The 13,872-nt window shown below is 40.8% G+C and overlaps 1 protein-coding gene across 2 annotated transcripts in view; it reads left to right on the top strand.

The window, feature by feature from the left end:
* MYZAP (myocardial zonula adherens protein) overlaps positions 1–13,872 on the top strand; it is a 46,009-nt gene that overhangs the window by 29,102 nt on the left and 3,035 nt on the right. Inside the window, exons 10-12 of one of the 2 annotated variants that reach the window (XM_086756977.1) lie at positions 1,242–1,347; positions 12,261–12,344; positions 12,771–12,871. In XM_086756977.1, the coding sequence (XP_086613103.1) occupies positions 1,242–1,347; positions 12,261–12,344; positions 12,771–12,871 (291 nt within the window). Of the gene's footprint in view, positions 1–1,241; positions 1,348–6,593; positions 8,679–12,260; positions 12,345–12,770; positions 12,872–13,872 lie in introns of those variants that run through there. The other variant, XM_086756976.1, reaches the window with a different exon arrangement.

Here is a 13,872-nt window from a genome sequence, read left to right as displayed (position 1 = left end):
TTACCTGTCTGTACCCGACCAGACGCTTGAGCTCCACCTGAGGAAGGACATCTGTTCCGTTGCTATCGGTGCTTAAAACTCTGAATCTTTCAATGAGAGACCAAATATGTCACAATTGCAATCAAGATGTAAACTGCGGTTTTGTGAGACCTTAATACGCAGGATTGAAAAACCTGCAGCTATGATTTTTTGAGTCCTTGTCCAAGTGCTGCAGTTATAGTTCTGCAGGGTACTTCACTGCTAACAGAGACGCTTTCTGGGAGGAAACAGCGTACAATTCGGTAATTCCCTGGAACCAGGTCATACAGTCTGCCACCTGCTGCTTTGCCTTAGAATGGTGGTTCTGTTTGCAGCTTCTGCAGTTTCTTACGCTGTGCACAGACCAAGATGAAAAAAGCCTTTTTGTTCTGGATTCCCCTCCTCCACTCCTCAAATTCTTTCTAGTCCTGAACCTAGGAGCACAGAAGTTTATCTTGTAAGCAAGCAATTGCTTTCTTTGAAGAATTCCAAGAATTGTAAGTTCAGATAAAAACAGAGGCTCCCAAGGCCAAAATCTTATCAAAAAGCTTCCCTGCTGTTTCTTTGCGTATCCTAAAACTACTTTTCTGGCAAACTGTCAAACCAGCTTGTGGCAGGAGTTCTGTGAGTGCTCGACTTCTGCGTTAAACAGATTTGAAGAAATGCAGAATCTATCTAGAGAGCCATACATGCAAACTTCAAACATCCCCAGCAATTCCTGCCAACTGTTGGCGAGTTCGTACGACTCCAGTTAACGTTCTGCTATGGCTTCCCTGTAGTAGGAGAGTTTTTAAAAGGAGGCCAGCAGATGTGCTTCCTGGCCTTCCTGTAGTGCATATTTCCAAAACGTTTGCAGGTGGTAATAAGTCAGGATGAATGTGTCTTTCCGATGATAAAGATCTAGTTGCCTTTGACTTCAAGGAAAAACAAACATCTTAAGGAGATGAGCTTTGTCACATTCTTTAATTGTCAGCACTTCAGGCTCTGAGTAAGCCGCCAGTATGCAAGACAAAGGTGAGTTAACCTGGGTGGAGACAGCCACTTGGACTAAAGGACTGCCATTAAAATGTACTTTGGACAAATTGACATCCCTCGGTGGAATTTGACTTGCCTACCTCTTAACCTAGTCTTCTAGATTTATGGGGGAACTGTGGGGGTTGTTCTTATTTGCTTATACCACATAGCTCCCCACTTACGTGCTTAATTCTTCCGTGTTCTGCTAGGTCACAGCACTTGGAGGAGGTGGCAGCCAGCCTAAGAGAGCGAATCAAACATCTGGATGACATGGTCCACTGCCAACAGAAGAAGGTCAAGCACATGGTTGAAGAGGTGAGATCTATTGAAACAATTTGGAGTCTTTTGAGAACACTGATTCTTTTAGTACATAATCCAAAGAGAGCTCTGTTCTGTTTGCAATGTCCTTGTGCTACCTTAGCTACAACACACCGGAAGATGAGTTAAGCATCTGGACCTAGTGAAGCAGACAGACTAGGTGAAAGCAGTGTAATCCGGTAGCTGTGGGTGATGGACTGTGATCGTTAGGCTGACACTAATTCTGGAACTCCTCATGGCAGCCCAGGAAATACAACATACAACTTGTAACTTAACATGAAGCATTTGGAAAGTAGCTGCAGAAACTATGCAGACTGGTCATTGAAGGTCTCCTTCCTGTGAAGAAGTGGAAGGCAAGAAGTAGAAGGCAAAACCTTTTTTTTTTTTTTTTCCTTTTTCTTTTTCTTTTTTTAAGTGGTTCCTCACAGACATAGGAGTCAAACATAGTTTTTCACCACTCATCTTTTTTACCCTGGTCTTAGGACGTCATCTTGGCTGATATAATTTCCTGTAAGTGGCCTTCTGCTGGAAAGCTGCTGTAAGTTACAGGTTACCTACATGCCAAGAAACTGTTCAGCAGTCAGAAGGCTGTGATTGTGAACACTTCTGTTTCTCCAAGTGGATAAAAAAGTGACATAGGAAATAGGTAAATTAAGTTTAAATTGGAGCTTTACAGAGCAGACCGACAGCACTGTTGTACTGAGCCTTGCCATTGCACAGAGGATAGGCATTCATGGAGTATCTTTGATTTGTATTTGGACATCACACGTTCACAAAATCAAATGTTTGGAAACCATTCTAACGTAAAAAGCATTCTTTCTGCATTCACAATGTGCTGTGGTAGGATTTCTGATTAGACATGGATTTTCTCCCTTGTTATCAAGGTGGTGTATATATATATACACACACACCCACCTGTATTTATATATATATATTTACCTATGTCTGATTTTTTAAATAAGTTTCTGATGTAGTCCTGCTGTATGATCAGATGAGTGATACTAAGTGTCTCTTACACAGAGGGATGCAAAGGTATCTGTCTCTTTGCATTAAAGTTCTTCTGTCACATCCGTATAGAAGGCTGGTGTAAAATCTTGAGGTTTTGTTCCTAGTTCAGCTTCCCATTTTCACTATTCTCAAGGATCACAGCAAGTGGTCTAAACCGGAGCTGACAACCTTTATACCATAGTATTCTATTAAGGAAGACTTCTCCAATCTAATAATCCAATCCATCTACTTAATGGATTATGGGAACAATTACTTAATCTGTTTTGTATCTCTGCAAGCCAACCATCATATTGTGAGCTTTTTTTCTTTTTTGGCTCTAACCAAGAGTTCTAAAGAACTGTCAGTTCATGATACATGTGGCAACCTAGATGATTCTAGTCATATATAAGAGGATGGTGGCCTGAACTTTGCCCTTTAATACGAAATATATTTTCAACTGCTTGATGTAACTTGAGCTGTACTGGGCTGCATAGATATAACAAATACTTTCAGTTCCATGGGGTGTTTTGGCAAAAATATGTATAAAGCTTGGGCCAAGGGAGGTGATTCTGCCCTTCTACTCCGCTCTGGTGAGACCCCACCTGCAGTACTGCATCCAGTTCTGGAGCCCCCAACAGCAGAAGGATGTGGACCAGTTGGAGAAGGTCCAGAGGAGGCCACGCAGATAATCAGAGGGCTGGAGCAGCTCTCCTGTGAGGCCAGGCTGGGAGAGTTGGGGCTGTTCAGGCTGGAGAAGAGGAGGCTCCTGGGAGACCTTAGAGTGGCCTCCCAGTGCCTAAAGGGGGCTGCAGGAAACATGGGGAGGGACTTTTGACAAGGCCACATAGTGACAGGACAAGGGGTAATGGCTTTAAACTGGAAGAGGGTATGTTTAGATTAGATACAAGGAAGAAATTCTTTACTTTGATGGTGATGAGGCACTGGCCCAGGTTGCCCAGAGAGGCGGTGGATGCCCCATCCCTGGAAACATTCAAGGCCAGGTTGGCCGGGGCTCTGAGCAACCTGATGTGGTTGGAGATGTCCCTGCTCCTTGCAGGGGGGTTGGACTGGATGGCCTTTAGAGGTCCTTTCCAACCCAAACCCTTCTTTGATTCTAAATATTAGGTTTAATGGGCGAGTTTAGCTTGCTGATTCCTTGTAATGGATCTCTGCTGGTGCCTTCATAGACACAGAAAGCCCTTCCAGATCTTTTGGTTATCCTGTTTAACAAGTAGAATGTTGGATGACCAACTCACTGTCAAATATGTCTGCTTTTAATGGATGTCTGACTGCCTGCTTTTCAAAATGGATTAAGTCTCTGTAGAAGTCCTTGACTGCCATGAGGCCATGGGAATATGTTTTGCTCTCTCCTTTAGTCCTTATGTGTTTTAGTTTTTGGCTGAATTCAGTTTCCTTGAGAACTGCCTGAACACCTGTATTTTCACAAATGAGCTAAGGAAAGACTCCTGTACCAGAGGCTTGATGGAGTCAGATGGTACCAAATACCTTGGGCACTTTGTGGTTTGTTTTTTTTTTTTATTTTGTGCTATCCGTGGTTTGCGTTTGTGTGTGTGAGGAGATAGTTACAATATAGCTGGCATGCACTATTATAAACTGGACTCTTTTAATTAAAGGCCTAGAAGTAGCAGCTTTAATAGCAGTACAGAGGCCCACCATGGGGAAGATAAGCACTGCAGATGTGTACGCCCTGAGCTAACCACACATTGTAGTTTTCATTATTTTGTGCTCTTCTCTACCTAAATGTTAGAAAAGTATTTTTAGGCTTACTTTAAGCCACACTTACTATGCCATAGAAGCTGAGAAATGGGCATCAAAAATCCTTTTGAAAAGGGATGCTACCTGAAGAGGCAGTTCTGGAGTTACGTCAAAAACTAGGGAGCAGCAGCACTAAACGTACTTTCTAGAGCCAGTAGGGAAGATTTTGTAATTGCGCTACTATTTAAGTCCCAGAAAATGTGTTAATCACGGTATATTTGAACACGTCCTCTCTACATTAAATTTAACTGAATGTAATGGCTAGGAATATCTAGGAAAGTCTCACAAAAACCTGCCATGTTACTCACCGCAATACTTTTGTGGCTGGTATCTGTAAAATAACATTCCATCTTAGGGTTTATGCAGGTGTTATAATGACCAATAGCTTGCGTTTATTTAATACAACTGAGAAAGAAAGGATGACCAAAGCAGCCAGGAAGCCTGCTTTCTGAAACGCTTAGCTTCTCTGTTGTATGAGAGCAGACTGAGAACAGGCTAACCTGGGAAATGCAGCAGAGAAGTGGAAAAAAGGTAAATTATCTGCAGTGGTGTTATCAGAGGCTGGAACAAAGCTACTGTATGAACTACGTAGAATGATGGCTGAGCCTGTGCTTGTTTGACTACAGGATGGGCTTTATTTAGTGTCAATCTAGCAATCAGGACACAGATCTGAAGTATAAATGAGGGGTTTATGCTTTTGGTGTAAACCACCACGCGTTATTGTTATCTCCAACCTAGACAAAGTGCAGCTAGAGAAATGAACATCGTTTCAAAGGGATGATGAACAAACAAGGCAGGCTGCTTCAATCTCACATGGAGAACTGTTCAAAATGACACCAGTACTGAGATGAATCTGCTGGCTGCAAAATCACAAAACAGGTCGCTCTTCAGGCCTTTGTAGGGAAAGATGATGGATTATTTGCAAGTGACAGATGCAGGGCATTCTGTAAAAGAAGAGCGAGCAGTCGGGAGGAAGTGAAAGAGCAGCTTTGTAGTGGAGTTTTGTCATGCAGTAGGCAGCTCTAACCCCTCCAGTGCTGTTTTGATGGCATTTAAAAATGCATTAGGAGGCTGTGGTCATCCCAGCCTAGGCATGCATGAAAGGGAGTGCTGGCAGAGAAGCACGAAATGGGGGAAAAGAGTATTGAAGCCTTCTTTTCGACAGGACCCCTCTTGCTGGTACTGAACGCAGTAGATGTGTGACCTGTGGAACTGAGCCCAGGCAGAGGAGGACAATCACGGTTCAGTGTGCTTATACTCCTTAGCGAAGAAATAATTTACTTCTATTTTTTTTTCCTCTGGAAAGAAATCCTTCCATCTCAGGCATTAATAAAACCCTTTTCAACTTGACCTAGTCAGACCAGTCATAAATTAAATAGGAGAATGGAAAATAACTTTCAGAAGAAAATAAATGGAAGAAATAAAATGGAAGTTTGCTGGAGCTGGTGACCTTCAGCCTCTCTGTGCATTAACCCATTTTTCAGCTTCCCAGGGATTCTCTGCAGCGAGAGCCAAGATCGCAGCCCGTTAGAACACCCGCTGAACAGAAAGTTATCCCACATAGTCTTAAAGCCTCTTGCTCTCGTTAGAAAGAGATTGCAGATGATTTAAGGCTGACAGATTTATCCCTGTGTTGAACTTGTTTGTTAAATAAATCTGTTTGTTCCCAGCTTAGTGCCGTACATGAAGTGCTGGCCGCTGGAAGTGCAGGATCTGCATTTGGCAGGTGTGTAGAAACCTGTGCACAGCAGGCTTTCACAAAAAGAGTGAGAAGAGACAGATGGCCAGACCAGAGCTCAGTGGTGAAATCTGGGAACATTAATAATGGAGACTCGGTTAGCCTCCCCCACCCTCTGCAGACTTCAGGCCCCTCCGCTAAGAGTTTCCAGCACAGAGATGGAATTGGGCAGGCAGCAGCGGCACAGAACCGCTATGGGAGGGCATGGGAAGCTGCTGCCGTGCTGTTACTTTCAGGGTTGAAATTGCTCTTGTTTTGTGAGGGAGGTGCAAGCTTGTCTTAAGTTATCTGTTCGATAAGGTCAATCAATTTATCCTTTCTGTGCCAGCGTAGGAGGTGGGAGAGAGTTTAGTGTAAGGTAAAGCTAATAGCCTTTAAATGAAATATAAAACATGGATTTTTAAATCAGGACCAAAAGTATTTTCTGACTTGATCTCAATTTCAAACCTGGAGAGATTTATGAGAGCTTTAATTTGAGGTCTGTGCAGTTGGCACTGAAATGGATTGCAGTTTCCTGGCACAATTAGCTTATTTTGTATGTGGTATTGTTTCATTGCTGAGAAGCAGGAGAGGGAAGGAAATAAGCAGTTACATTTTGTAAGCAAGGCAAGTACAGATACAGAGAGCTGTTCTGAAGGGCACTGAGAAGAGAAAAGGATATTTGATTCCATGCCAAGAAATTATCTACAGAACTCAGATTTCACATGAAATACCCCTAACTACTGAATTGAACTGTCTCTAGGTCATGGCCCATGAGCTGTTCTCCAGCTTTAGTCTCAGATTCGTTGGATAATAAATGGTGACCAAACACCAGGGAGAAGCTGTGTCCTGTTCTGTTGCAGAAGAGACTTGCATGAAAGGACAGAGTGCTAATGAGCAAACGATATCCCAGATACAGAAGATACTTTGTATTGCACAAATGGGGAATAAAGAAGAAATTTTCCTACCAAAGAATTAATGACTGGCTGAAAACTTCTGTATCAAGATACTCCAACTCCAGATACATTGCAAAATGTCTGAGCTTTAATATGGAAGCACAGTTTCAATTTTGGGTCAAGTAAAAGAAGCCACACAGAAGCACAGAGGATGAGAAGATGGAATTACCAGCCACACACCAAATTTTTACTAACCAAAATCTGCATTGCGTAGAACTTACAGTAAAAACAAAACAACAACAAAGCACACACCAAAAATGTAGAAAGAGAAAGCCACCTTGGGAGCTTGGAGGAAGATGATACATGGCAGGACAGAAATAACTTGCCGCCTGCCAGCTCAAGTGTTTTGCCCACCTCAGTGGATTGCTTATCTGCTGGCAGAACTGGAATCACTGCTGGCCGTTGGCGAGAGTGTCTGTGCGTGCATAGCATCGGCTCCTTCAGCTGGTAATTGCCTGGCCAAGTCATTAGTTAGAAAACTTGCACGTTACTAGGGTAGCTGTTAATAAGGTGGGTTGCACTGACAGACAAGGTGCTTTAGCAACAGATGTACATCAACAACTGGTGTCGTGTGTTCACACAGCTCGTTAGTTTAGGAAGGTGTCTCAGTTGGTGCATTAACTTAACCAGTTGTTACTTCTCCCTTAAATTCAATTTGATTTTAAAATACAAAAAATACGTGATTTAAGGAGGATTAAAAGGTGAAGGTGCTCATTCCCATTTACTGCCTTGTGTTCCCTGAAAAAATTTTGACACTCTTGTCTAGCCTTTGACAAATACCACTTAAGGTCCAGGGAAATACTGGACTGAGTAAAATCTTGTTCTCCTCGTACAGCAAGTACCTCTGAGAGTTCAGACTGATGTTGCAATGTCTTGTCTGTCTTGTTTTATATCATGTAGTATGTGTTTGTCCTGTGTTCAGTCCTATTTATGACCAGTTTGTTCCTATCTCTGTATCAGTGTTAGATACCAAACCCATTAACCATAGAGGAATAAGGAAAACACACGATACTTGAATAATATGTGATACTTAAATATGTTAGCACTGTCACGTTCTGATAAATATTTTAAACTAAGGGATGATAAACTAATATGAAGTGCTGAATGTTGACTGAGTTTACCGAGCAGCTGGATCTGTTCCAATCCACTAGATTGCTCTATATTTCAAGCCTCTAGAACTGTGTCTGAGTACACAGGATAAAATAAAGTTTGCTATTTTGGACTTTCTTTAGAAAGCCTCTACAACTGGACACAACTTTAATTCTCTCTTAAGATGCTTTTTCTTTGTGCTTTAATTGCTTAAATTGCTGTTGACTTCCTTTCTAATATCACTACTTACATCTCTAGCATTTCTTTAAAGACTCTTCTCTTGGCCGTTCTCAGGTGTGCTATCGCTGAGATCAGTTTAATGCTGTTGACTCGTACATCTGGCTGAAGCAAAGTTTAGTTGGTGGAGCAAGAGAAACTCAGAAGTGCAGCTATTCCTAGAAAGTATGTACAGAGCCCATTCAAGTGGGATGACAATTGTGTTTGATCTTTGAGATGAATTGGAGACTCTATAAGGTGCAGTAGTGAGCAAGAAACAGATCTTCACTTGATGGGATGGTCAAGAAGAATTGAATTTTCTGGGAGTTGCCACAAGATAAGGTGACAATCTGGAGGTTGAGGGAATCCTGAGAAATGATCTCAAGGATTTGGAAGGAGGCAGGAAGCACAGAGCTGGTGACAGCAATTGGACTGAATCAAGGAGGAGAGAAGTTGAAAAGTGCTGTGGCCACGTTAATCCTAAGCCAGCAAATAAATTCAGGACGAGTCACGTTGCATGTGGGGTGTTACATGTGGATTCAGGTCATTAGAAATTGCAGTGGGTACGTGAAATGCAAGCTGCACACCCAGCACAACCTGGGTTTGCTCACTCCTGGTGCTAATGACATAAGATGATGTGTACTCGAGTCGTTATTCAGTAAATAAACTTTTTTTTTGTAGTAAACTACTCCAGTGGGACGTGTCATCTGTGTCAGGTCTGTGGGTAGGTTGCAAGGTGTGTTTGTGTTTGGGAAGGGGAGGAAGCTGTTTGTCAAGGTCTTCCGTTGTATTCTCCGTTAGATTTTAAGGTGTCCATGCTCATTTTTGCCTTCAGACTATTCCAGTTAAAATAGTCAAAAACATCCCTAGGGAGTTTATGTCTCTTATCCAATGTGAAGAATAAACAAAAAGAAGTTTAATTTTAACTGACTGGTACAAACTAAATCTGTTTGTACGTAATATTGGTAAACATAATGGTTACTGTCACAGTGTAGTTCACATCTTAGAGCCTCTGTATCGTAGCGTAAATAGAACTTGAGGTAAATGGCTGTGAAACACAAGAGTCTGGTCTTGCTTTTGGATAATATATAATTTGATCATTTATTTGGAAACAGAAATATTTTGTGTTGGTGTAAAAACCAGAATAGGCAACTGATGAGGTATATTATCTTCAGTTTAAAAAATGGATATCTATCGGGGCAAAACCCTCCCACGATCACATAGCTGCGCTTGGCTTCAGTCGACTTTGTGTCATACCAATTACTGCTGTTAAAATTATTTCCTTGTGTGCATACCAGAACAGAGTATTAATAGAGACGACCTACTTGAAAGTCCTAAAAGAGCAGTTTAAGCTTTCTGAAGCAGAGTTTATTGGCAGGACTGAAGCTATTGAGCCAGCGAAGATACAGCTGACTTTATTTAGTCGTACTACTAAACAAAGTTGTAATTAAATGTGAAGATTAACATTTGTTCCATGATTTTCTGAAAATGCCACAAGCTGTGTGTTTCTGTTCTTTGAAAACTGAAATGATAATAGCCTTAGATGACATGGATAGTTTTTACATACAAGGAAAAAAAAAAAGGCAATACCTGATTTTGAGAAAGATGGATGATGATAGCATGCATATATTCTGTACCTGTTCATCTGAAAACACTGCATGGAGTTTACATCCTAGATTTTTCCAAGTAATAACCGATCAGTGTCAATGAGATGTGGTACGAAGTCGGTATTAAAGTTGATCTGGTGGTTTTACATGACTTCTCATTCTTTGGTTTAATTTATGCATTTGTTTTGCTTCATTTTTTTCATGGTTCTGTACATTTTGGTTGAAATATTTTATAATATCTAGCAGTAAATTTTTAAGAGGGTGATAGTTCTACTGTTGTTTTGATTATTGTAACTTCTTTTTTAGCAGGATGTGAATGTTTCTACTAATCATTGATTCCTGACATACTGAAAAATTTTATACTGGTAGATTTAAGTGGTTCGTTAATGTTCTTTCACAAAATTTATTTTAAGATACAGAGTTAAAAAGTGACTGGTGACAGTGCACGGAAAATTTGCCCCAACTACTTAGAAATGGTTATTCTTGCATATCAATGTAACATAATGACTGCCAGGAAAAATTAATGTATTCTGAGCTTTCCTTCATTTCAGTTTGGCTGTTCTAGAAAAGGCATTCACTTTAGTAAAAGTCCGCTAAAATTTTTACTACCCAATACTTTTTATTTTTTTTTTCCTTAAAATTGTATCAATGAAGCCCACAGTCAATCAACAACTTGACCAAATAAAGCTACCTCACTTAATGTGGAGTTTTATAGAAAATATCTGACTTTTTATTATGCATAGATATTTTTATCGTTTTTCTGTGATAAAAAAAAGCTATAGGCATAGATCTGGGTTTTTTTCACTGTTGGCATATTGCCCAAAACTGGGAAGCAATGTGTGGGATACACACTTTTCTAGTGCTGTTACGGCAGTTTGAATATCTTTCTTTCTTCGTCTAACATTAAGGGGTGCACGTTTTTATATATACCATTAATAAAGACCTTGCTAAAAGCAGTGCGTGGCAGTCAGGCATTCCATTTGTGACCTGGATCATCCATTTACTAGCTTGGTTGACCTCTGATTCTGCTTTCAGGCTTAAGATCAGAAACTTTATATCTTTAAATTACTTTAACGAATTGTGGAGACAATTGCTTTAGGATAATGCACTGTTTGGTAAAGCAGAAGTTGTTGGTTGGGCTCTGTCTAGTTAGAGACACGTGGCACAGAGCAGGGAGAGTGGTTTCTCAGTGAGAGACACGTTCCCATGGACTTCAGAGGGGGAAACCAGGATTTTTTATTTTCATGTCGTCTGGCCTGAAATGGCTTGTTCAGGAAAGGTGGATTGAAATGTAATTGGAAAAATTACTGACCTGACACCATTTAAGACTGAAAGCAAAAAGAGTATCCACTGCTATTGGCTTTCATTGCTGTTGCTGTAGAAGACTACTTGCATGAGCACAGAACACAATGGGAAATTCGTTTTCTCCCAGTTCCTATCTGCACGCAAACATGATGCAGAATCCCTTTTCTCCCTCAAACGGATCTTTCAGTGCACTTCTGAGGATTCTCCTCAGAAATATTTTTAACACGGCTTTCTGCAGCTGAAGTAGACTGTAACTGCACATATAGGAAGCACCTTTTGTGCTCGTAAAGTGGTGTGTCTACAGCTGTTCATGAGTAATAACCTGGTCTGCCTCCTGGGAAGCCGTAACAACTGACACGATTTACCTGTTTTGTTCTGCTCTTTTGTTAGCAGCTATTTTAGTGGGTGTAGTCAGCAGGGGTTGAGGGAGAATAACAAAAGTGACTTTTCCTTTGGTCCAGGGAGAAAATTCAGTTTGTTTGCACAAGATGCTGTTTCCTCCTAAATGTGGTCTACTGAAAGGAACCCACCTCCATGCCAGTCAACAAGGCTCTTAGACTATTGCTGATAATAGTATGAACCTCACACAGCGAATCCTGCTTTAAGCAAAGGGTTCAGAAGAATGGAAAAGGAAATGTTTGTGGCTTTAGGAGCTTTAGAAAGCCATTTCCACACAATCAGCGCAGCTCTGGGCCAGCAGCAAGGGACTAGTATGGAACCTGGGACGTACTCAGTTCCTCTGGTCACACCTGCTTGTTCTGGTAGCAGGGAAAGATTTAATGCAACAGTTCTTGTTGTATGGCTCTGTGACGAGCGGGAATCCCAGAATATAAGGAAGGTTGTCTTCTGCTCCATAGAGAACAGTATTAAAATGCGACGTCTCTGGTGCAGCTAACTTAATTTTAATTTTCATGAACATTTGTAAGCAACTTCTTTCCATTCCTTAGGTATAAAATGAAAATGTACTTTCTTTCCAAGGAGTCTGGTATGCCAGGAAATAACTAAACAGATAAGACCTTCAATAAACTAGCAAATGCACAGCTTGGTTTTGGGTGTAGTTAAACCTGACTACAGCAAAGGCCTTTGAATCAAAGATGGAGTTTCCCCTGGTTTGCTTTGTTACATGACAATGTTTGAGTTTCCATTCTCTTTCTGGAGAAACACAAATTCTTAAAAGCTGTGTTAGTGTACATGGTCTTTTTCCTCCTCTTCCCAGCCCCAGTAGACTAAATTTCTTTCTTTTATTTTTCTTCATAGATTGAAATGCTAAGGAAGAAAGTAAAAGAGAAGGAATTATTTATAGTACAGCTTTTAGAAAAAATCTCTTTCTTAGAATGTGAGGTAAGGCATTACCTTTTAGTTTATAATATTGTGATTATTTTATAAAATCCAATAAAATTTGAACCGCTGTCACATGATGTTATCTGGATGCATATTTACTACATTTGCTGTTCTTCAGTATGGAAATCAAGCTTACGACACCAGTCACATGAGGAATGCATGTCATACAAAGTCTCAATATTCATGCCAAGTTTCTTAACATACAATTTTATAACAAGAAAATAAGTACTTAAAGCAGAAGCTTCTTAATAAAACTGTTGGTTTAATTTCTATTTTTTTTTTCCCAGAAGTAAAGATTCCTTTATTATTTCAATACATACTTTTATGTTATTTCTTTTGGGGAGAAGCCAACATGCACTCTATTTCCTTGTTTAATTAATGTAATTTAAATAAAGTAAACTTGTGCTGAAAATGACTGTTTTCCAGAATAAAGAATTACAAGATAAATTGGACTACTTAATGGAAAACCAACCAAAGACCAATATAGAAACCAGAGATACTGGTGTAGGATGCGATCTTCCGTACAGGTATTTACTTTTTCCGCATGTTCATAGGGAAGTTCTTCATAACGTCCCTTACTGGTGCTGGATTAGTAAACCATTGTCCTGATAAACCGTTAGAGTGGATTGTGGAGTTCTGCAAAGTTTTCCGAAGTTTAAAAGAGCACATCTACTAGGTGTAGTGCGCTTCAGGGACTTATGGAGTGGGATTTTTTTTTTTAAAGATGCAAACATATTGCAAACCCTCAAGGGGAGTACTTATTTGCAGTAATGTGATTTAAGCGGGGAGTAAAGCTAGAAGTCAGGAGCTCTGACTTTGTGAAACACAGGAAATATTGATGAAATGTGTCTGCTGGCAGTGCAGCAGAAGACAATGGACAGTTCTACCCTGAGGCTGGTTAATGCTGGCTTCATGCAGGCTTTATCCTTTGTGTTCTGGGAGGTGTGTCCAGGACCGAGTAAACAGCGTGGTAACAGTACCGCTTCTGCACTGGAACGGCTGGCTCTGATCTGTGGTGGCCAGCGGCTCCGGAGCCTGGCTTTGGAAAGATCCAGGTATCCTGCCTCCCTTCCTCCTCCTCTGCCCCGAACACTGCAGCAGGCTTGCACTGAGCCCTGGGAGGAAGGCTGTGGACTTACACTTCAGTCTTACCCGCAGCAAGTCACCACAGGGAAGGGCAAAACAGAAACCAAAATAGTGAGGTGTGGAGGACCGTTGCACATCACTTTCACTACCAACAAGTAAACTCTAACTGCCCTGCAAATTGGTTAATTTGGTTTGAGGAATGTAAATTAGCATATGAAATCAGCAAGCTGCTATACAAACTAAGGTTTCTTTCCCAGTTTAAAAAGACACTCATTTCAGTGTTCAGCTGAGAGCGTATTTTAATGGCATGAGTTTTGAAACCTCAAACCAGTGTTTGTACTCTGAGTGCCAAAGGAAAGCTGTCTTCCTTGTCCTCTCTATGTAACCACAGCCCTCACTTATCTGATGTTTACCCAATTTTTGGGATTTCTCTCTATGCAGA

Source organism: Chlamydotis macqueenii, chromosome 12 (assembly GCF_036417535.1).
Source record: "Chlamydotis macqueenii isolate bChlMac1 chromosome 12, bChlMac1.mat, whole genome shotgun sequence".
Taxonomy (NCBI): domain Eukaryota; kingdom Metazoa; phylum Chordata; class Aves; order Otidiformes; family Otididae; genus Chlamydotis; species Chlamydotis macqueenii.
Note: the sequence above shows the minus strand (reverse complement) of the source record. Positions and strands in the feature narration are given on the sequence as shown.